The 24,048-nt window shown below is 35.1% G+C and overlaps 1 protein-coding gene across 3 annotated transcripts in view; it reads left to right on the top strand.

Moving 5' to 3' along the window:
* LOC149801872 (uncharacterized) overlaps nucleotides 1–23,601 on the top strand; it is a 73,102-nt gene extending 49,501 nt beyond the window's left edge. For 2 of the 3 annotated variants that reach the window (XM_089956259.1, XM_089956260.1), the window contains 5 exons: nucleotides 1,200–1,410; nucleotides 7,442–7,582; nucleotides 12,690–12,775; nucleotides 16,335–16,405; nucleotides 20,149–23,601. In XM_089956259.1, coding sequence (XP_089812385.1) covers nucleotides 1,200–1,410; nucleotides 7,442–7,582; nucleotides 12,690–12,775; nucleotides 16,335–16,405; nucleotides 20,149–20,341 — 702 coding nt within the window. In that variant the 3' untranslated portion in view covers nucleotides 20,342–23,601. Of the gene's footprint in view, nucleotides 1–1,199; nucleotides 1,411–7,441; nucleotides 7,583–12,689; nucleotides 12,776–16,334; nucleotides 16,406–17,809; nucleotides 17,851–20,148 lie in introns of all 3 variants that reach the window. The other variant, XM_089956261.1, reaches the window with a different exon arrangement.
* The last annotated feature ends 447 nt before the right edge of the window (nucleotides 23,602–24,048 follow it).

Genomic DNA, 24,048 nt, shown 5'->3' with positions numbered 1-24,048 from the left:
GGTGAGATGGCAATTATCCGTAATGGAGAGCACTTTAGACCACTTGGCCACTCGGGGTCCCGGAATAATTAGGTATATATTTTTGATATTTGGAATGTAGAAACATTCTTTTCTCAATTTAAGCAAATATTTGGACATTTTGAAACTAACTTTGTTTCTTTCTCAGCTAATTACCATATGTTATTGGCAATACAATCTACTTTTAGCTTTTTTTCTATATCAGATTTGTTTCAGATACAGTATCAGGATTGTGGGTTAAATATGCATTCTGTTGCATATGGAAAATTCATGCTTTAAAATTTTCTGTAAAGTTGATTTGATTCGAATTTAGTTGCTCAAAGAAGGTAGGATCTACACTATTTTATATTGTTTTCATTATAACCCCGTCAATGTTTTATGCTATTCATTTTTAAGCAGACCATTTTCTGTAGGCTTTTTTTATCATAACAAAACTTCGTTCCTTAATGGACTGCATCACAGTTCATCCATCAATCAGTGATTTTTATTTATTCACATTAATTTTTTGTTTACTGCGTTTTAGTGTACTTTTTGCTTTAAAAGTTCTGTGAGCTGATTGTTTGTTTAGCATACCAACAAGATAGTTTGGTAAATATGATGTCTTCGAAAAATTCATTTGGAAAAGTGCATGAGAAATGAGTGACATCACTTTGACATGTTTTGTCAATCGTTTAAATATTGTGACATTTTTGGAAGTTTCATGGAACAGCTTTTATATATATATATATATATATATATATATATATATATATATATATCCATCAGTGGACCAATTATACATATTTAAGCACAATTTGTTATCACATTTTTGTGTAAGCTTTGTTCTTATTAATATAAATTGCAAAGTTTTCATGACAAGGACTTCATTACTTTATTTGTTACAATATGATAAATAATTGTGTTTTGGGTTTAAAAATTTTACTTTATAATAAATAATTGTATTGTCCTTTGTAGATGTATTCAGTAATTACAGTATAATCAATAATTGTTTTGCTTCTAGATGTATTCATTAATTTCATTATTTATGGTTTCCTGTGCAGATGTAATCAGAAATTAGAAGGCTCAGTAATTGTGTTTTCCTGCATAGATGTATTCAGTAATTACAGTATTATCAATAATTGTGCTTTCCTGCATAGATGTATTAATTAATTTTCTGTATTCTATTTTTAAACCTCCTCAAGGAACACATACTGGCTCTGGCAAAGGAAGCACTCAAAGAGGAAACATTTGAAGAGACAGACATCATGTCATCAAATTATGAGTCCACGGACCCATCATCTGGTTTACCCCCTCTTGGTTCCAGAGTACGCAGAGGTCCAGACTGGGACAAAGGGATGCAGGATAATGGAGGACCTGGGACGGTCATTGGACATATTAAGGACAAAAAACATGGTGAGTTAATGAGTGAAAGGAGTATATATTCACTCTTTTATTAGCATGCACACACATTCATGCACAGACACACATGCACATACACACACATGCATGAGCATGAACCTTGGGCTGTTGTTACATACTAGATCAGAAAATCAGGGTATTCAGAACAAACTGAGGACTCTGAGTATACTGATGTAGCAAGTTTAATAATTTTAAATCACCATTGTCCCTCAGGCAGTTGGATGCATATTGGCAGAGTATATTGGACACTTCTAGAAAACACAAGAAACAGATATTGGACAGTTAAAGAATACACAATGGACAGATTTTGGACAATTATAGAACATTTGAGGTACATATATTGAACAGCCCTAGACCAAATGAAATACAGATGTTGGACAGTTCTCGAACGCATGGTACAGCTTATGGACAATTATAGAATGCATGATGTACAGATATTGCACAGTCATAGAACACAAAGTGCATATAATTGGATTTGTAGAACACAAAGTACATATAATTGGATTTATAGAACACAAAGTACAGATAATTGGATTTATAGAACACAAAGTACATACAATTAGATTTATAGAACACAAAGTACATATAATTGGATTTATAGAACACAAAGTACATAAAATTGGATAGTTAAAGAATACATAGTGTACAGTTATTGGACAGTTATAGAACATATTAGGTAAAGATATTGGACAGCCGTGCACCACAGGAGGTACATATATTAGACTGTTCTAGAACACATGAGGTACAGATGTTGCACAGTTCTAGGATGCACAAGGGACAGATATTGGGACATCCACACTTGCTGAGTTGTTCAACGTTGGCTACTTGGGAGAAGACAGTTTCTTGGTTTTCTCAGAGTCTTAGTGAGTCCCAGACACCTCTTCAGCAAGTTATATGTGTATGAACATTCACCACAGAAAACAACTACAGTATTTCTGCCCAGAATGTAGATTTAAGCAGGATTTATCACTTTTAGTGAGCGGATTTCCCACTATTTTGTGTGACATCACAGTGAAACCAGAAGTCGGCTTGTTTACACTTGTACCCCAGTCATTGTCTTTATTTAATTTAGTGCCTGTTGATCCAATGTTGTATAATATGAATACATGGGTCATCATTCTATAATTGCAATGCCAGTAGCTGGTACAGGAAAGTAACATTTCCATTGGTCAGAATATTACCACGTGATCAAAACGAATTGCGTTCATTTCTGTATGAACTGTAAGGAGAACTACTTTTCCACTTCTATAAATAGAGTCACATGTACAGCATAAGATAAACACCGCCAGTTAAGGCAGATATGAAGTAAGCATTAAAGAAAAACAACATTCTAACAAACAAACAAAAAATAATTGAAAAAATTGGCTTCCATTGGTTGAAGGACTGGTATTATGATGACCTTATTGCGATCAAGCTGGACATAACAAGTGCTATAAATAGCTACGTAACAGAAAAACCACAAACATGTATTACTACGCTCAATTAAGATTTCTGTTTTTATAATATGAATACATGGGTCATCATTCTTAGCATCACTTGCAAAGGAATTCTTGGAAATACTGGTTGCATATTTAGTGATCATATTTTTTACACTTTTCTCCTTTCTTCTTTGCGATCCTTGTACTTGTTCCTGTTTCTTTGCACTATTATTCCTGATAATTGCAAAAATTACTTACGAAAATAATTGTGTGTGTCCCAGGACTTATAGTGTCCCAAGACCTACAGTCATTGTGGTTATAATTGAAACCATCAGGCACATAAGAAGCAAGTCACAGTGGAAAAAACTCATCAAGTTTACAATTAATTCAACCAGTGGGCAATAAAACCAAACAAAATCTTTTTAATTTTTATAATTCACTTAAAAGACAATACAGTGACAAATGTGTGCTGTATTTGATGGAATATTATTAACCATTTAAATGGGGAAAAAAGTTAAGACTGCTAATTCCAGCAGTAATAACAATCATACCCAAAAATGTATGGAGCAAAGACGGGCAATAGAAGAATTCCCTCACATATTCACTGACCAAACCAACAATGACTCACCACTAAATGACCCATTCAACCCCGCTGAATGGAGAAAAGCACTACTTAACAAAAAACCCACATACCCAGGTGAAGACAACCTCAGTTACAACATCTATAAACATCTCCCGATAAATATGCAAAGAATTATACTTGACATGATAAACATAATATGGCACACTGGAAACATACCCACATTGTGGAAACAAGCAGTGGTCATAGCCATACCTAAACCAGGAAAAGAGCCCAAAAACATAACATCATATAGACCCATCTCCTTGCCTAACACCATCTGCAAAGTCGTGGAAACAATATTCAACAACCAGCTAAGGCACCACCTGGAACAAAACCAGCTACTTACTGAAAATCAAAGTGGATTTAGAACCAAACACTCTACCATTAATCAGCTAATTTGACTAGAAGCCAGCATTAAACTTGCCTTCAATGCCAAACGGAAAAAAGATAGGCACTTAAATGCGGTATTCCTAGACCTCAAAAATGTGTTTGATATGGTCTGGACTAAAGGCCTCATTTCCAAACTCAATCAATTCAGCATAACAGGAAGAATGCACCGTTTGGATCTCAAACTTCCTAACAGGGAGGCAAATCAAAACCAGAGTAGGCGATGCATTCTCTGTGACTTACACTTTGGACAACGGAACTCCCCAGGGAAACGTAACAAGTCCAACACTGTTCAACCTCATGATCAACAGCCTCTGCAACAATATTACCAACAAACTAGTCGAACTGTCCCAATTTGCTGACGATAGTGGAATATGGTAGGCAGGCAACCCCAACAGCCAAAACAACATCAAGCAACTACAGCAAAGCCTAGACGCCATCAGCAAATGGGCAGACAACTATGAATTCAAAATATCTGATACTAAAACAGTAGGAATGCTTTTCTCCCCAACAAACAGGAAACCTACTACATACCCAGAACTCTACATCCAAAATACACCAGTCCCATTCGTATAAGAAACATACTTTTTGGGAATGCTACTTAACGAAACACTTAATTGGAAAACGCACATAACAACCCTAATCAAAAAATGCCAGCAAGACATCAGTCTCCTAAAAAATATCAAGGGGACAACGTGTGGAGCTGACCAACAAACTATGCTCAAGCTCTACAAATCATTAATCAGGGCTAAACTGGACTATGGTTGCCAGGTGTATGCCTCGGCAAACAAGGACCTGCTTAAGAAACTGGACAGCATGAAATATATAAAGCACTTAGACTATGTATGGGGACTCTACCTAACATCTCACTCGATGAGCTACAAATACTGACGGGAGTACTACCGCTGCACCTCAGACGAGAAGAGCACATATTGAGATATGCTACCAGAAACTCAATACATCAAGACACCAACCCAACCAAAATGATGATTAAAAAGTGCAACATTCCGTTCAGGCAAAAACAAGCTCTAAACCAGCCAGCAGGTAAGAAAATACACACACTCTGTGATGAAATTTAACTATCCGGAATTCAAGTAGAACAATACAAAATCAATGATCCTACCCCTTGGTAAAACTGCATGCCCAAAATAAACCTGTCTGCCCAGAACTTAGGATCCAAACTACAAAACCCACCAAAAATACTAACAGAAATCCAGAAAATCATCGAAGAAACTTACTCTGGATTTCTTAAAATCTACACAGACAGATCTAAATCGAAAGAAATAAACAGAACTGCTGCTGCAATAGTGGTGCTGCAACAACAAGTTGAATTTGGTGCAAGATTCCTGGATGGCTGCTCCATCTACACAGCAGAATTCTGGGCAATAAATGAAGCCCTCAAATAGATTAAGACCCAAAACCACAGCCAGTACATCATTATAACAGACTCTCTAAACGTACTCAAATCCTTAGAGACTGGCACGTCAAAAAGTAGAGCAAATATGCTAGAAGACACTATGTTATCCATCAAGGAGATCGAAGATAAACAACAAACCATCAAATTCCGATGGGCACCTTTTCACATCAATCTGATTGGCAATGATAAAGCTGACCGAAAGGCAAAATACAGTCTCCTGAACAATGCAACAGAAACACTTAATTACAGTGTGTATGAGATACATAGCCAGATAAGAAGCAAAATGAACAAGAAATGGCAGCAGCTCTAGGACAACGCCAACAAGGGCAGACATTTATACCAACTGCAAAAAGAGGCCACAAGGATAATCAAGGCACCTAATATCCTGGAAAACATGGACATCCGAATTATCGATAGGATCAAAACAGGAAAAACTTTACTCTGAAACAGCTTTGGGAAACATCTCAGGAAGGAATTGAACCAAACTACTAACTGTCCACATTGCCCTGCTGCAGAAACACTGGACCACATATTCAACACCTGTCCCATATACCATAATCAACGAGTTGGTTTCCAAGATTACCAAAAGAAAATTAATTCCCCTACAACATACCCTGAAGTTTTGGACAAGGTACGCAACAAAAACATCGATACCACATACATGAACATAATAAGGTACCTCAAACAAATTAACAAACATGGCAACATATAAATACAACCACAAGTAATTATAATAACAATCAATAGAAGGGCTAAAGCAGTAAGGTAAGACTGCTAGCTGAAGCGCATGTCCATGGTTGTTGTTGTTGTGTGTGTGTTTTTTTTCCCTGCATGTAGGCATGCAGTTAAGACAATACTAACCATCATGGTCTGAGAAAAACAACACATATATTCTCATAACTGTGTATACATATTATAAAGGTGGCAAACTCCCACCATCAGGCCCAGATACACATGACAACAAGAGTGGTAAGATATAAATAAACACAAAAACTTCTTAGGTCCCAACCATCTTAAGACTCTAAGGTGACCTAAGCTCAGTCATCAGGCCCTCCCACACAAAGCGGAACTAAATAAACAACAACAACACAATTCCCAATTATTAACATGACATGTAAATCCAACACTGATACTCAGACCAAACATACTAATTTATACACCAAAAAGGGGCACAATATACCTTCCAAATTCAATATAGCTATCAAACAAAGAATCGTGGCGATAAAAGACCAGTTGCAAACATCAAGATCTAAGGCAACAGAAGTCCAGTCAAAGCAGTACAGCAAACTCTAGCAAAACAGCAAAACACTACAACAGCACGAAGAAGAAAGAAAGAGTGTATCACTGAATGAAGAAGGAGTAAAGAAGAAAACGGACATCGACTTTCAAATTGCCAATTTATATGAGGTTCTTCCTTCGGCTATTGAAGACCGCTTTCGATAAAGCTCTATCCCCACAACCCTAACTCGATCCTTTGTATACCACCATCAAAAGTGAAAACCGAAAGTAAACACAGCGTGACCCAAACATGTATAGGGTGCCTGACACCCAGCTGATTGACAAATTTCGGAAAATCAAAAGTACACCATGTACACCAAATTCCAACTTTAATGAAAAATAGTAATGAAATTACACAACTCAAAGGATTAGGAAAATTACACGAGTGGCTTACACACCATTGGAATAGATTTCTGTCCACTAGTACAACTGGACTTGATTTGATCTTACGCTATTTGCTGTTTCTGGGCATACAGCTTTCCTGTGCGTTTCACATCCCGCGGGTCCCTTGCCTCCTTTTCTCGGCCGGACATGTTCATGAATTAAAAAGTGCGACATTCACACATAAAAGCGGGATTGTAGTGGCTCCATTCCTACAGTCCCGATCAATTGAAAATCTTGACCTTCAAGACTTTACCAGTCACAAAAGCACTAGTTGCGTAGGCAACTTAAATCCTTTAATTGATTGACTACTAAGAAGTTGCTTTACTTTCCACATTTTTCATCTTCCTCAAAGAAAAGGCTTCTTTTGCTTTGGATTTTTGGCTCCACATACACACTGTTTTCCATATCATGAGAGAACTAACTCTTATTTAACATTGACTAAGCATGGGAATCGAACATTAACTAAGCATGGGAATCGAATCTGAATAAATACCATACTTATTTATTTTCTATATGCAGAGGTTTTAGTTACATGGGACAGAAATGGAGAGACTGCTAACTATCGTTATGGCTCTCGAGGGTATGATGTTGTGCTTGTCGAGGAACCTCGCTTGCTGCAGTTTGATGAACTTATAGGTACTGGATGTGTTGTGCAGAGAGGTAAGCATTAAATTTAAATAAAAAATTGAAATTAAATTTTTTTACTCTTCATGATAAAAGAGTAGTTTGGTTACAACTGAATCAGATTTCATCTCTGAGGTTCTTAGTTCACTCCCTTGATCTAAATAGCAAATGTTGGGATTACACACTATTTTCAACTTTTTGTCCCTCCTAGTATCCTTCTGATTGTATAGAAAAAATGAAAACCTATAATATAAATATTTAAAAGTTATGTGATGTCATTGTGAATTGATTTGGCATTTATTCAGGGTCAAGTCTTAGTTTGCTCCAAAGTAAAATTGACTAAATTTTTCACACTGAATTGTTATAATTTAAAAAAACTTGAAACCTTCATTATACCATTTATAATTGCTTTATAATGATTTTTAAATTTGGATAGTTGTTGTAGTTGTTGTGGGTTTAATGCCATTTTTCAGCACACAATAGGCTATACATGGTGACCAGTATAACTGGCAGTGGAAGAACCCTAGCTAAGTAGCATGCACTCTACAGTTTTTAAAATTTCGTGTTGTGACTTGGATATCCTCACATGCTAAGGCACCCTTGGTATGTACCTGCATGGGTTATGATGACGTCCCATCACATTGCTTTTAAATTAGCTGTATTTGATAGATGCAGGTCTGGTGTTTGTTCAGTAATACTTACCCAGTCATAATACACATGCACCCTCCAGACTCCCTGCAGTTACATCCATATAGAGAGCTTGCCTTCCACTCCAGTAGTAACTGAAGAATTCATGGGACTTAGTGCCAACGCCTGTATCAAGGGGGGGATCACTCTGTCTAGCTGCCACTTCGATGGGCAGGTACCTTTAGCTTTTCAGCAGAAAATTTTAAGCCAGGGAGGGTGTATTTGCAAGGTCATAGTAAATCTCCTTAAGTATGATGATTGGATAATTATTACTGAAGAAATATATTTTACTGGAAAAATTGTTTTTAATAGTTTATACCAACATCAGCTGTATTCTAGTAATGCTTTGGACACATGTTTGGACAGCTTTGCACTCCTGTATATGAGGTTGGATCACTAAGACTAGCATACAATATTTTTGTATAGGAAACAAGAGTGTGATCAAACACCACTTTATATATGAACTGTACAATTGAGGTTGAAATAAAACAATTATGCTATATGTGAAATATTATATATTTAATGGACTTTAATGTGATGTTTTGCATTTTCCCTTGTATTAGTTTTCACATACAGTATTTCATAGAGTCATTGTCATGATCCAGTTATGGTATTATATGTAATACTGCAGAAGATGTGCATTAACAAATTTCAAATTAGCAAAGCCGAAACCCAAATACATATAACAACTCACTATTCTATAGATAAAAAAATTTAAAAATATAAAGAATCAAATTAATAAATATATTCAACATAAAGACTTCAATCTGCTCAATACAATAGACATAATAATTGACCTTGTTAATCCAATTCCTAATTAGCATGTTAATTCATCATTCAGAATTTTATGATCTACATGTGAGAGAGTGTGTGTGAGATCTGGATTTTTAATGTAGATTCACCAATTTTTCAGTCCGACATTCATATCTGACTAAACAAATTGTCGACATTGCCATTCAAGCTCAGATAGTTACGGTTGAGTGACATGAGTTCTTGTTGTATACCATATAAAACGACCATAACATCAACCTCGCCATGCTCAAAAACACCATCTTCCGGATCCCCTACCAGCATCTAATGCTAAACCACCATCTGTATTGACAACCTTGTTTGATAGGGTTCTCTGTATGTGTGTGTTTGTGTGTATTTTTGACAATATTAGTCATATCGCTACAATGTCTGCAGCGTGGCGACTTATAACGATGTCTAGCACTTTGGCATCATGCAGCAGATATCTAGCATGATGTCCCACCCAGTCACATTATCCTGACACCAGGCCGACCAGTTCTGACACTAACTCTTAATGCTGAGCGGCAAGCAAGGCAGCTGTTAGTATCATTTTTATTAGTTTTTGGTATGACTTGGCTGTAGTTCGAACCTGCGACCTCACGTATCTGAGGTGGATGCTCTAACCACTAGGCCACCAGAGCACTACATGTGAGAGAGACACTATTCTTTGTGTTGTCCTTTTGGTTATCTGCTTCAGTCTTTCTTATAATTTGTTCCTTCCTTTCTTTCATTTCCACCTCTTCCTCCTTTCACCTTCCTTCCTTCTTCCTTCTGTTTTTTCCTAGTTCCTCCATTCCTTCATCCTTCATTTTACTTCTTCCTACTTCATCCTTTCCATCCTCCTTCCTTCCATTCTTGACTTCTCCTTGCTCCTTCTTTTGCAATTGTGCAGCGTTGCATGCACCCTGGAAGCTTCTGAAAGAATACAACAAGGGATATAATTGCTTGCATCCCTACCTTATCGTTTAGGAATTCATCTCACAGACCTTCCATCAGATTAATGGGCCACCAACCTTACAAGGTCATATGTGCAACCACAAATCTCCATTTACATAAGTCATACATGCCTTGCACTAATATGAACAAATAATATTACTTCTGTGAATATGGTAACACTCATACACCATCTAAATATTGATATATTGGTAAACTACAACATAGTTTTTGAAGTAATCATACTGCATGCATCGTAAGAATTAAGACATATATATCTAACTCAGGATCTAACTTCATATAACCATCAAACTACACTTATTACATCCTAATAAAATCCACATCCTACCACAAGCATTCTAATAAATACAAATATATGTCATGACTCAGTTAACATAATTACAGTAATTGAAGGTAACACAATCTAATTTATTCAAGTCAAGTACAAAAAGCTTTTAAATCCAATTCAAATTCCCCTTTATGAGATAAGTTACAATAAATCTTGGAATGGCCTTTCGATTTCACTTATCCACACAGTTTCACTTTCTTTGGACACAGTGATCTGTGTCAGACTCACACATCTGTACTATTCCAGAATTCTCAGCACACTGAAATCTTAGTGAAGTTTTCATATACAAATTATACCTGTTCCAGCTTAAATTTTAGACCATTTCCCCATTCTGTCTGAGCCCTCAAGTTGACTATATTTTAATGGTTTGCTGTCACAGTTTGAATTTATCTCAATGTCAACCATTCTTAACATGGTGGGGGTATTAGAAGCCAACTATGCCCATGGCAATAATCAAAGCTAATCAAAGGATTATATCTCAATGTCAACCATCCCACCCCTTGAGGCAGCTTTAACATGGGGGGATATTAGAAGCTTTATATCTCAGTGTCAATCACCCCACTCTTGGAGGCTTTAACATGGGGGGTATTAGAAGCTTTATATCTCAGTGTCAATCGCCCCACTCTTGGAGGCTTTAACATTAGGGGTATTAGAAGCTTTATATCTCGGTGTCAACCACCCGACTGTTGGAGGCTTTAACATTGGATGTATTAGAAGCTTTATATCTCAGTGTCAACCACCCCACTCTTGGAGGCTTTAACATTAGGGGTATTAGAAGCTTTATATCTCGGTGTCAACCACCCCACTCTTGGAGGCTTTAACATTAGGGGTATTAGAAGCTTTATATCTCGGCGTCAATCGCCCCACTCTTGGAGGCTTTAACATTGGATGTATTAGAAGCTTTATATCTCAGTGTCAACCACCCCACTCTTGGAGGCTTTAACATTAGGGGTATTAGAAGCTTTATATCTCGGTGTCAACCACCCCACTCTTGGAGGCTTTAACATCCGGGGGTGGGGGGTATTAGAAGCTGACTATGTCCATGGCAATGATCGAAGCTAATCAAAGGATTATATCTCAGTGTCAACTGCACTCTTGGAGGCTTTAACATGGGGGGTATTAGAAGCTGATTATGCCCATGACAATACTCGAAGGTAATCAAATGTTAAGGTAGAACATCCTGTTCACAGGTATATGTAAACTAAAAATTCTGCCATGAATAGAGTTCAATTTCAGTCAATCACTGGACACTTTAAAAAGTTGCTTGATATTCAAATGCCCGTCTACATTGTTCTTACTCTTGTTAACTGGTATGGCAGACAATTGTACTATAAGTAATGGGCAAGTGCGGTATCCAGTTCATTCCATTTAACCAATGGAGTGAGGCAGGAATGTATTTTTTTGCCTTATTATATAATATATACACATGGGGATACATTTGACACCAAATGTGTTATTTCATTACAGTTATTTTAGTTTTACTGTTGATATGTCATTGATAAGTCCTTCTATCACAGGGTTAAAGATACAATTAGACACGTGAACAATACACATATAAGCATGATATCATCTATAATACACAAAAATCAGTAGGCATCGTATTTCAGTCAACTTCTTTCAGATTACATCTCCTCCCCTGTACATCTTATTACTGCACAGTGTGTTGTACTCCTTTGTGAACAATCTTTAATGGATAAATGAACAAATATGGTTACAATTTTAGTCTTCATTTTCTATTATTATAATAACCTTCCATGATAGAACATGCCTCTACCATTCTTGTAAACTATAATATATTCAGTTTTGAAGAAATAATCAGAAAGTCTGTGTTCTCAATGATGACAAGAATATCTAAAAGTAAGAAGTCTATCTTGAAATCCTTGTGGAACTATGACATTCACTTAAATTACAGATAGAAAGAACCAATTAGTCTAAGACTTTTAATGTCTTACATATTTTTATTCTTAACATTCTGTAGTTGTATATTTGTACCTAAGTTACCCATGCTCTTTTATGTTTAAAATACTTTCATATGTTATATTTTAATTTAGTTATATGGACTAGGGAGTCTGAAATAAAACTTATCTTTTGATAGTTTTGTGAAAAATATTAATTTTGTTGGTACTTTGATTAAAGTACCTTATTTTTTCTACATGACAAGTAATCACCCATTGATGGTCATAGGTGCTGTATGTTATCTGGTTTCAACCACCTGAAGTACCGTATCTCCCCATGAACTACACTCTCAATATCATTGACCATTGTACAGAAAATTGCAACTTGTTAAAGAAGTTTAATTAATATCAATTAAAATGTGAGTGGCCAAATGGAAATACCTTTTTTGCATTTTTTTCAATAAAGTTTTTGGTCTTAATTCTTTCACAGGCAAAGACCGGAAGCGGGATAACCAAGATGGTGTACCTGGTGCAAAAGGGGTTGTAATCAGAGTTTTGGAGGATGGCCAAGTTATAGTATGTGGAATCAATGTATAAAACTGAAGTTACCTGTCCAATATTTGAACATCAAATGGAAACAACACGAAGAGCATGATATTAACATCTGAAGTTTCTTGTCTAACTTTTGAAAGTGAAATTTAAATTAACACCTATTTGAAATGGATGCTCATTTGCCTGATTATTACATAGGGTTAAATTTCCCTTGCTAATACATTAGATACATTCTTTTTATTTCAAGTGGACAACAGTGTTGTCCTGCACAACTTTGGTGCATAGTGTGGTTTCTTTTTAGAGATTAGTCTTATAATAAGAGCTCCATGAATTAGCATGGCATCATTTTTTTTTTCTGAACAGTCTCATGATAGGAGATTTACAGAATAATGGGACCTCTCTTAAGGGGTTCCTGAGATGGATACCACTGTTCATGGTTCAAGCACATTTTTTTTTAATTTAAACATTATTTGTTTTGACTGATACAATTGGAGCCATTTTATTTTATTGTATATTAGGTTTTTGGTGCACAAGATCAGATATGCACCTCCAGCATGGTAATGTACACAAATCATGTTATACAGTACTCCCTCATTATAATGCCATCCATGAGCACTATATAGAGTGTGCCACATTATAGTGAAATCACCTTATAATCAAGTAAATGTTACTTAGATTTTACTATCACTTCACTAAATGGGATCCATTACCACACTAATTCCCTATTACAGGAACCAATTTATAATGAAGGGCTTATAGTGAGTGAATTCTCTATGATTCTGAATCATCTGTGTTGAACAAGCACTGACATATTTAGAAGCCTTGTATGAAACAACATCACTTTATGAATCTAAGTATTCTGTTCACAACTTGCCTATGGCTCGTGCAATGGACACCCATTTGTGGTTTAATATTGTGACCCTACAGCTGTTAACGGAGCAACAAAATTACAGTCCATGTGAAGCCACCTTAGAATTAAATAAATGACACTATGATTTTACTATGACTTAATTAAATGGGATCCATTACCATACTTGCCCTATTACAAGAACCATGTTTTAATGAAAGACTTAATAGAGAGGAAATGCCGCAATTAATAGCTTTTACTCTGAAAGTTAAACAGGCCAACAAGTTAAGTAATCATTGAGTTAACCTTAATCAAGACACAAACTTTGTTCATATGTGCATTTTTTACAAGTGATTGCCATATACAGTAGTCCCCCTCTTGAATGGCCTCCCTGACCAGCAGCCACCCGCTACTTACGGCCAGAATCCCTTGGCAATGACGAGTTTTGTATTCTAAAGTACCCTTCAAGAATGGCCATCCCTCTAATGCATCCAGCGGCCAGCATATTAGTACAAAAATGTAAAATGTACCTGTCATGTGCAGCCACTTTTTTTTCTTCAAATGTATCCAGAACCAATATTTAATTCATATTGTGATATAAGGTAAGTAATCAGATTATCTCTATCGGCGATACCTGTCTCCCAATCTCAAGTTTCCGTTACTGAAAGAAGTGTTGACTAAAGTACATGTGACAGTAAGATTAATATTATATCATTGTTTATAAAAGCTGACGTTTACAGGAAATGGGCTTAACAATGTTATGATAGAGTTTTGGGCTTCACACATCTGTCGAGTTCTTCTCTTTGATGATTACAACTGGACGTAATTGTCAAGATCATAACAGGGTCAGCATAGGCTAAAAATAGATTTTGTGCATTAACACACACACACACACACACACAAATTAACCTTGACCTTGAAAAATAACAGGGTACCAGACAAAAACCGAAAAATCATGTGACAACACATCACTTCCTTTACGAAGAAGGAATTTCGTCCACATAATTAAATGGCATACAGTTAGCAACATCTGAATAAATCATTACCAAACATTAACATGTCATCATGTAAACGGAGACATATTATTTTAGAAGAAAATCTGTAATTTTACTCAACAACATCGGGTGAGGTGGGGAGGGGGACTTGATGAACAATTTTATGTAGAAAAAACTCATATAAAACAATTTTATGTAGAAAAAACTGGAATAAAACAATTTTATATAGAAAAGACTAGAATAAAACAATTTTATGTAGAAAAGACTTGAATAAACAACATCGTAACCAATAAGGAGGTTGTTCAGCAGCAGTGGGAAAATGAAGCAAATGGAAAGAGAATTATGGATGTACCAAGATTTAAATGACATTTTGGAATGGTTTTGCAGTGTGCATGACAACAATACCCACTTGCATATCACATTTACGCACAAGAATAAGAACTATTAATGTATATTCAGTTGAAATAAGTCTATTATTATAACAAGAAGAACCTTTTAATAATTAATGTTACTTTTAAACGAAAATATTAAATAAAGATATTAAGTGCTTTGAAGTATGTAGCTTTCTTGCTAGGTACATTACATATTCTTACAAAATATTTAGTCCCCCTCTGGAAAGGCCGCCCATCTTATTAGGCCACTTTCCCGGTACAGAAGGGGTGGCCACATAAGAGGGGCACCACTTTAAATGGGATTTTTTTCATAAAGCTTTGATGTAAAGGCATATAAACCTAAGGTGAAGCTGTCTTAAGCAACCATCCTTAGGATGGATTGACCTGTCCTGAACAGCCAGCTTGAGGAAGTATTAACCTGTCCTAGGCAGTCACCTTTAGAAAGTATTAACCTGTTGTAAGCAGCCAACTTTAGGAACCATTAATTTATTCTTGGCATTCAATCAGATTGCTGGAAATCATAGTGAGAAAAGATACATTTAATTATATCAGTATGACCTCAGGTTACAAATTGTTGCATTCTGGAGGTGTATTTCTTCAACACTGATCTGCCAGAGCATTATGCAACAGCATTTCAGGGTCTTTGATGTTTGCAGTTAGATTTTACACATAAGCAAGTATATACTAGGTTTGAGTGTATTTCAGGTACAAAAGCCCTGGGGTTTGGTTTTGTGGGTTTTAATACATTTTTCAGCAAACATTAGGCTTTAAATGATGATCAGTATATTTGATAAACCGGGAATGACCCAGAGAAGAACTGACCAAGCAATGGGAAGCTTCTGACAAGCTTTCTCACATACCCACATTGGTCGGGCCAAGACTCAAACTTTCATGGACAGAGGTGAAGTGAATGATCTGTAAAGGCAAGTGCCACTCAGGCACCGTTGGTCCTGCAAAGGCAAGTGCCCCTCAGCCACCCATGCCCTGTAAAGGGGCAAGTGCCACTCAGGCACCCATGGCCCTATAAAGGGGCAAGTGCCACTCAGCCACCCATGGCCCTATAAAGGGGCAAGTGCCACTCAGCCACCCATGGCCCTGTAAAGCCCTGGAGACCAATATTTTAAATATTTTGTGTTGGACATAAAAATCTGTCTCAAATATACATTTGTCCACCCTTTAGAGAAATTGGGGAAGATCTTTCTTGAGACAGAAATGTTAGTTTGTATGCAGAGAAGTATTACTTATATAGGTGAATTACTTGCTCAATTTAAAAATTGTTCTTTAAATATAACATTTTGAACATCCATGTAACTCTGTTTGCATACTTAAATAAAAACTTATTATTATAGGTCAGGTGGCCAGATAAGTCCAAGAACGTCTACAAATATGGAGCAGATGGCTGCTTTGACTTGGAAATAAGGTATTTTTTAAAATTATCTCAAGATACACAGTCGTACATATGGAAAGCTTAGGGTTTTTTTGTACCAATGATAAATGTTTGCTAATGAATTTTGTACCAATGATAAATCTTCCATTATGATTTTTGTACCGATAATATATCATCCCTTATGAATTTTGTACCAATGATAAATCTTCCATTCTGATTTTTGTACCGGTGTTAAATCTTTCCTTATGAGTTTTGTATCATTGATAAGTCTTCCCTTATGATTTTTGTACCAATGATAAGTCTTCTATTATGAATTTTGTACCATTGGTAAGTCTTCCCTTATGAATTCTGAGATAGAAAAAAGGTGTTCTTTTTTAAAGTTCTTTTCATGATGTTGGACAAAAGTGCCAATGTTGGACAAAAGTGCCAAGAGATATGCATGGAAATGTTGGACTTTTAGGAAGATGGTTTTGGTGTATGAGACCATACCAGTAGAATCTTTCTCAAGAGACCACACCTTCTGCCAATGGCCAGTATGAAATGGTCTCTGAGTTTAAAGTTCTATGGTTTCTCAATAGAGGTTATTACATTATAAGTAAAAAGGACTTATGACTCTACGATCACAAACTAAGTAAGAGAAAAGCAAAACCAACAAGTTTTGTAAAAACTTAACAAAAAATGGAATTATCAAAGTTATAAATGAAAATGTAAGAGGAACCTACAGTATTATGATGTGAATCCAGACAAATCTTCACAAAAGTCTATGAAAGTCCTAAATGAATGAATGAGAATGAATGAAAAGTTCCTCATAAATTTCAAAGCCAGAAATGTACTAGTCCTCCAAGAACCATGATGTTATCAAGATGGTGCTGACCAGAATTCCTTCAAATAATTCATAATGGTTCTAAAATAGTATTATAGTCCAAATAATGAGCACTTTCTATTTCCACTGAACAATCCAAACAAATGTTTTTCCTCTCTAATAGTATCTAAGTACAAAATAAAAGACATCTGCAAATTTACAACAGGAATGAAAAAAATGTGAATGACTCCAAAATCGGAATGAAATTGATTACTCAGTTCTCTCTTTATATACACTGTCTACTGCAAGTTTGCAAATGACCCCATATATCAGATTACACTACTCATTTTGCATCGAGTTGGCCTATTCATGTGACCCAGCACAACCAATGGGAAGGTACCGAATTATTCTAGAAACATTGAAACCCCATCAGCCACTAAGAAATTAAGCCATATATGCCATTTAAGTGTTATTATTAAGATTGTTATTAATAATTGTCAACACATACAGAAGTATCTATTTATAGATCCTATGCAATACTAAATTCTTACGATACTCAGGTTATGTATGCAAAATTTAACTAAAGATATTCAGTAGATTTTACAGCCATAAATAAAAATGATAATTTTTTTTAGATAAAATCTTGTACCAGGAGCTACAAAAAATATAGATATACGTAAGTATATGTTCCTAAAGGATAGTTGGTCTCCCTTGACTGTATTTGCAGCACGCAGTTAAGTTTTGTTTTCATTAAGTTCTTGAAATTGATTATTGTTTTTTCAGAGATTTAACAGGATTAGAATGGTGATAACATTTGAATATTTAGATTTCCAAGCCTCAGGATATGTTTCTTTCCATGCTTATGCCTCATTATAATGGTGTTGCAAATTTTAGTAACCAGTTATATATGTGACATTATACAGGTAAGATTACATAGGTAACATTATATAGGTAACATCACACAGGTAACATATGCAGATAACATTATACATGCAGCATTATGCAGTTAACATTATACAGATAACATTATTGTAAAACGCCCCCTCTCTTTGTAAAGGGTGAGGGTTGATTGGCAGATTGTACCTTCTTTCAAGGTGTTCGCTTTATTTGGCTCTCATTTCTAGGAGAAGATCGCCCTCGGTGTTATTGCCCAGATCGAGTAAACTTATAGGTAGAATAAATAGAGATGTAAGCAGATATATAGAACAGAATGACCCGAGCCTCCGTACATAGAAAATCAAAATTTAATCAATTACATAAACAATGGTGATAACACAATACATTAGGAAGATACACTTTTTGGAATAAACCTTTCCCCGAATTTCAAACTAAAAATATATTTATAAAAATAGCTGATCTGTTTTACTAATAGAATTAGTTCATTATATGATCGAGTGAACAATCGAAGTCATTGCCTTGTACAATTGCATCACTTGCTTATCTCTGGTTCACTCCAATTTCACTGTAGCTGTTCTCTGTCCTTTTGCCTTTTTCCTTTCTTTTTCTCTCCCAACCTTCCTACTGTCTCGCCTCCTTTCAGCCTCAGACTTTGTGTGGGTAGGTGGATATGTAAGCATGTAGATACACATATGCTTGGATCTGAGGATACTTCTGGGAATACATCTGAAGAGCTATTTTCCCCTTTTAAGATAAACAGAACCAACCTAAATTTTCTGTCGGTTATTCAACTGGGAATAGAACATTACTCCCCTCTTGTTATAAGATCTTACTATCAGTATTGAAACAGATACCAAAGGATATTTAATTGGGCCAAGCATGGCAGACCAAAACAAACCTAGGTTCATAAGATTAATGTACTTCCTAATGGCTAATTCATCACTTCGCATTAACACACGAGACTTAGAAGTTCTGCTCTTGTCTCAGTTACACAAAGGAATGAATGAAATTCACTACCTGGCTTTACGTTATGTTCAACAAAAATACACACATTCAAGTCTTTAGCATACATGAAATTATCTAAGATCGGTGAATTCACATGGCTTCTCATAACTCGTATTAACTAAAGTAATACATGAAATTCATAGAACCTAATTCCTGTAAAAACAAGACGACAGATTCAAACAATTTGACAACCTTATATAAAGAAGATTATTGTATGAATTCATATATATATAAACTCAGCACAGTTATACTTATATCAATAGAATTGATCTACGAATTTAAACAAATAAATTCATGCACATATCAAATAATTCAAGCAAAATATTATATTGGTATCAATGAATCTCATGAATTTGATGCAAATACCCTTTGTGCTAAGCGTTTCTCACTTCTACCACCAAAATTGTGTCCGTCAAACTTCCAGTCATCCGGTCCCTTGGACAAATGTTTTACAAGAGAATTTCTTCCAAATTGCCTCTCGGAGTCCTCTGTACCTTTACTCTTGCAGCAAAGCTTAGACTAATTAGATTTTTAAATGGGGGGAATATTTACAGCTTGGAAATTTCATGTGGGAAACACACCCATTATTTAGCGTAACCAATTTAGCGTAACCAATCAGGATGAAATATATTTACCACCTTTTCCTCTAGGCTCCAACATTGGGGTCAACTTGACCTTCCAGGTTTTTGACTAACGGTTTCTGGAAATTTTCAATTTCGACAGTTCCACTATGAAATCGAAGTTAGCCATGTCCTAATAGTCCATCTCATGGTTAAGTAAATGAATGCTTAATTTAAAAATCTCTACCACTACTGACCAGACATTTGGAATCACTGCAATATAGCGATTTAACAAGCGCCTGTCTCCATAAATCTAATTAATGTCTTCATATGTTTTTTTTCTCCTCTTTCTTTCCCTCTCTCACTTTTTAGATTTTAATCAGCTCCGTGTTCTCAGCTTAGATGTTTATGTTCTTTGTTATGCATCAAAATGCCATATTTGTATTTGTGTATTCCTTTGATTATATTTATGATCACTTTTTATAATTTGAGTAATTGTTATCTTCCTCCAGTAACCCATTTGAAGCCAGTTCTGTTGGGAGAATGACACAGGCTGCAGATATCACATCGTCCTTTGGTCGACAAGAGACAAACAACATCACCTCATCATTGGGGGGTGGGGTATCAGCAGCTAGGAGTAATGCCACTGCAAACATGAATCAGTTTTTTGGTAAAAACATTAAGAAAAAGAAAAATGCTAAATAGAAGGAGGGACTTGAGATGTAATAACAGCTGAGTATTGAACATTTGCAGTTTACTATAGGAAAGAAATTGATAAATCATGTCACTAAAAGCAAGACATAAAAGTGGTTAATTTTAAAATGGTGGATATTTATGGTATTTTTAAGGTACATGTGAGACCTTGCAAGATATTCCATGAGATTTTAGTAATTTTATGTGATGCATTCATCTTTCATGTGAAAGAATTCTTATTTGTAAACAAGTTAGACATTGCATGGTGTTTGCATTATATAATGAACCAGTTAATAATTAATTTGTCTTATATACATTAATTGAGCTTTATTGATGCAAATGCTTGTAAAGGGTAATAATAATAATAATAATAATAACTATACTGATTGACTGTTGAGCCAAAGGCTAATCTCACACAGGTTTGAGCTGTCTCAAAATGTGCAGTATACAGATAATATACATTAAGTATGTACATATTAGAACTAGACTTAGATTCTTCAATAGCATATCCATTTTGCACTTGTCAGCAGTTGACTCAAAAATATCTTATAAGAGAATGTTATCAAATATGTTTTTCAAGAATAATTACTCACAAAGTGAGACAGTGAGATGCCCAAAATTGTGAGATTTTTCCTCACTCTGTGAAGTATCTCATGTACGATGATGCAGTTCATAAAAGTCATTTGATTCACTGAGTTTTATTAATATTAAATGATCAGATATGATCCACTACAGTAACTTAAAAATTGCAAGAAAGCCTTCTTTAAAATCTTCTCTGTAGCTTGACGATAATTATTACAAAGTGACAACAGCAGCACAGAACAAGCTATGCAATGAAAAATGTATGTATTGTATGCCAGGCTGTGAATTACTAGATTTTCCAATAGAAATAAACTTAATAATTCATTGGAATGAATTGCCAAAAATATTGTTTTCCGCTGTTGTCAATAAACATTCATAGCATTATGACAAAGAAATTTAATCCATTGTTTTGACATCAGCTTAGTCTGTTGTTAAGTAAGGACCCATATCATCAGAACATGCAGGAGATTCCAAATTCAAATCCCATATGTGTATATATTTTTTCTCTTCAATTTATGTTTTCTTGATGCAATTTTTTACCTTGAATAAGGAAAGAGAATTATGTAACTACTAATACTTTCCGTACAAATGTACACAAAAGAACACAACATAATTGTTAAACAGTTATCATACTAAATACCATAAGAAATCTCCTAATAAAATCTGTTGTACATAATGATAGCAAATATGTTTGACCATAAAATGAAAAGAAAATTTGCTCCTAGTGAATATTAGATATATTACATCTCATTGGTGAAAAACTCAAAAGAATTTCCTCTAGTAAAGCCACTAGTGAAAATACTGAGTTTTTCCAGCACATGATGAAATATATCCATTCAATGGAAACAAATATCCTTTATGTCTTTGCTAACATTAAAAAAGTAATCATAGATAATATTCAGGCGCTGTATTTTTGCAATGTTTATGAGTTGTTCCCCTTGATATTAGAGGACGAATTTGCATAATAAAACAAATCTTTTCAAGAGCTCAGATAATGCAGCCCCCAGGTTGAAATTAGGTTAAAAAACAGACTTTAACAAGTCATCAGTGAGTCTACATTTCATGTCGATATATGTATATTATACTTTTATGGTAGCTTCTTATGATATTGCAGGTTCTTTGGTATCATGGTATTCTAGGTTTTCTGTAATTTTCTGAATAGTGCCACCTATTGTGTGCTTATCTTATATACCAATGGATAACCATAAGTTACAAGTTCTGTATCACCAGTTTTATTTCATCAAAATGTTGGAACTGCTGGCGTGTACACTATTTTAAAAAAGCACCCATGAATTTCACTTTTTCAAAACATGGCCATATCCCATGTTCTCAAATACAATCTCTGTCTTCTTAAAATCATTATCACTGTAACGAATCAGCTAAACAGTTTGTCATCGATAATGTTTGATGATTATATGCAAGAGTCAGATCACATGATTTCCATATTTTTCAAGAAGCAAGAGATCGAATCTATGGTAGCAAATAAGAGTCAAAATATGAAGGATGTTAATGTTGTTGTTTTCTGCTGACTTTTGTAATTTAAGTACCAAAAAAACCAATAGAACCCATTTCTCATTCTGTGAATTTAAGTACCAAAGAAACAATACAAGGGGCCATCCATTTAGTATGTACGCAAAAATCTAGCAAAGCTTGACCCCCTCCTCCCCTCCCTGTACACATGCATCCTTTTTTACACCCCCCACCTGCGTACATACACTTGATGCACCCCCATCTCAAATTCTATAGAATGGCCTATATTTAATCCTTGCAGAAACGATCAAGGATTAATAACATTAACATGTTTAATAAAACAGATAGTCCACTGACGCTGAAATAAGCTGCGTAACTTTAAAAAGTTTGTCTAGTATCTGCTATAATTCAAAAGCCGACTAAACAGGTTACATATTAGACAAATTATTAATGAGGTTTCACACACCCCATTTCCTACGCGTACATACATTATCAGTAGACACCCCCCATATGCAAGCGCAAGCATTTGGGTTACCCCCCTCTATGCGTACGTACAAAATGGACAGACCCAAACACCTTTCTCATTCTGTGAATTTGAATACCAAAGAAATAATAATTTTCCCAGAATCTGGAAATGGAATATTGGATTCATCATCTGGGTACATTCTATCCAAAAGGCTTAAATTCTGAGATACTATGTAAATTTCATTAATTGATAAATTCATAATATCTTTTTATCATTCATGGAAAACTCATAGAATTATCAATGCATAAGTATTGTGCTATTCAAAAATGTATTTCCTTCTCAATGGTCTTTCTTTTTATTTCTTAGTTAATGTTATAAAATTTTGGTCTTAAAGCTTTGTATAATAATTTTATAAAAGGGGCATAATTCAACATCGTTCTGTAATGGAACATCTATTCCAGGAAAAACATTGCAGTCACCATTTGTGGACTGTCAGACACATCTAAAGGGTTCTAATTCTAAGATTATTTATTAATAAGCCTTGTTGATTGATAAATTGAAAATAATTAAGAAATTATACATATTGATGTCACAAATCAAGAGAGATCTTAAATGAGATTTTGGAAACATTGTATGTTGAATTTCTTGTTACTATATTCTTTTAATATTATTGCATCTACTTTCTATGTAAGTACCAATCAAGCATTGTGTATATGATGATAGTATGAAGATTAAATGTGGAAAAGGATTAAAATGATTGTGTTCATTTTTTCCTAAAAAAACCCCACAGAAATGACATTCTGCTGCAAATCTCTTCAAGTAGAAAGTCTGCCATCTGGAGCAAAATCAACATGTGTAGTCAACTAGCTCCTTAGTTTGGTGGAGTGTTTAGTAAATTAGTAATAACTGATATCCAGTTAAACTAACCTCAGATTAAATCTAGTGGTTCTGTTGTTTTTATAGTTCTAATTTTAATTGAGTAGTAATGTTGAGTGATATTTTGAGGCAAGAAAGGGCATTTGGCAGTTCTAAAGTTGCAACCAAAAGGAGCTTAAATGCACTGTGCAACAGGGTTCCTGTACCCTGCTGATTGTTAAGGAGGTGATAAAATACAACTGGAATTTGAACTTAGTAAAAATATCCTGGAAACCTTGACAATTACTTTTTATCATTAATGTACAGGAATTTGTTATTTAAAAGC

Source organism: Sinohyriopsis cumingii, chromosome 4 (genome assembly GCF_028554795.1).
Source record: "Sinohyriopsis cumingii isolate HCF-2022 chromosome 4, ASM2855479v2, whole genome shotgun sequence".
In the NCBI taxonomy this organism is placed as follows: Eukaryota; Metazoa; Mollusca; class Bivalvia; order Unionida; family Unionidae; genus Sinohyriopsis; species Sinohyriopsis cumingii.
This window is presented reverse-complemented; position numbering and strand designations above follow the sequence as displayed.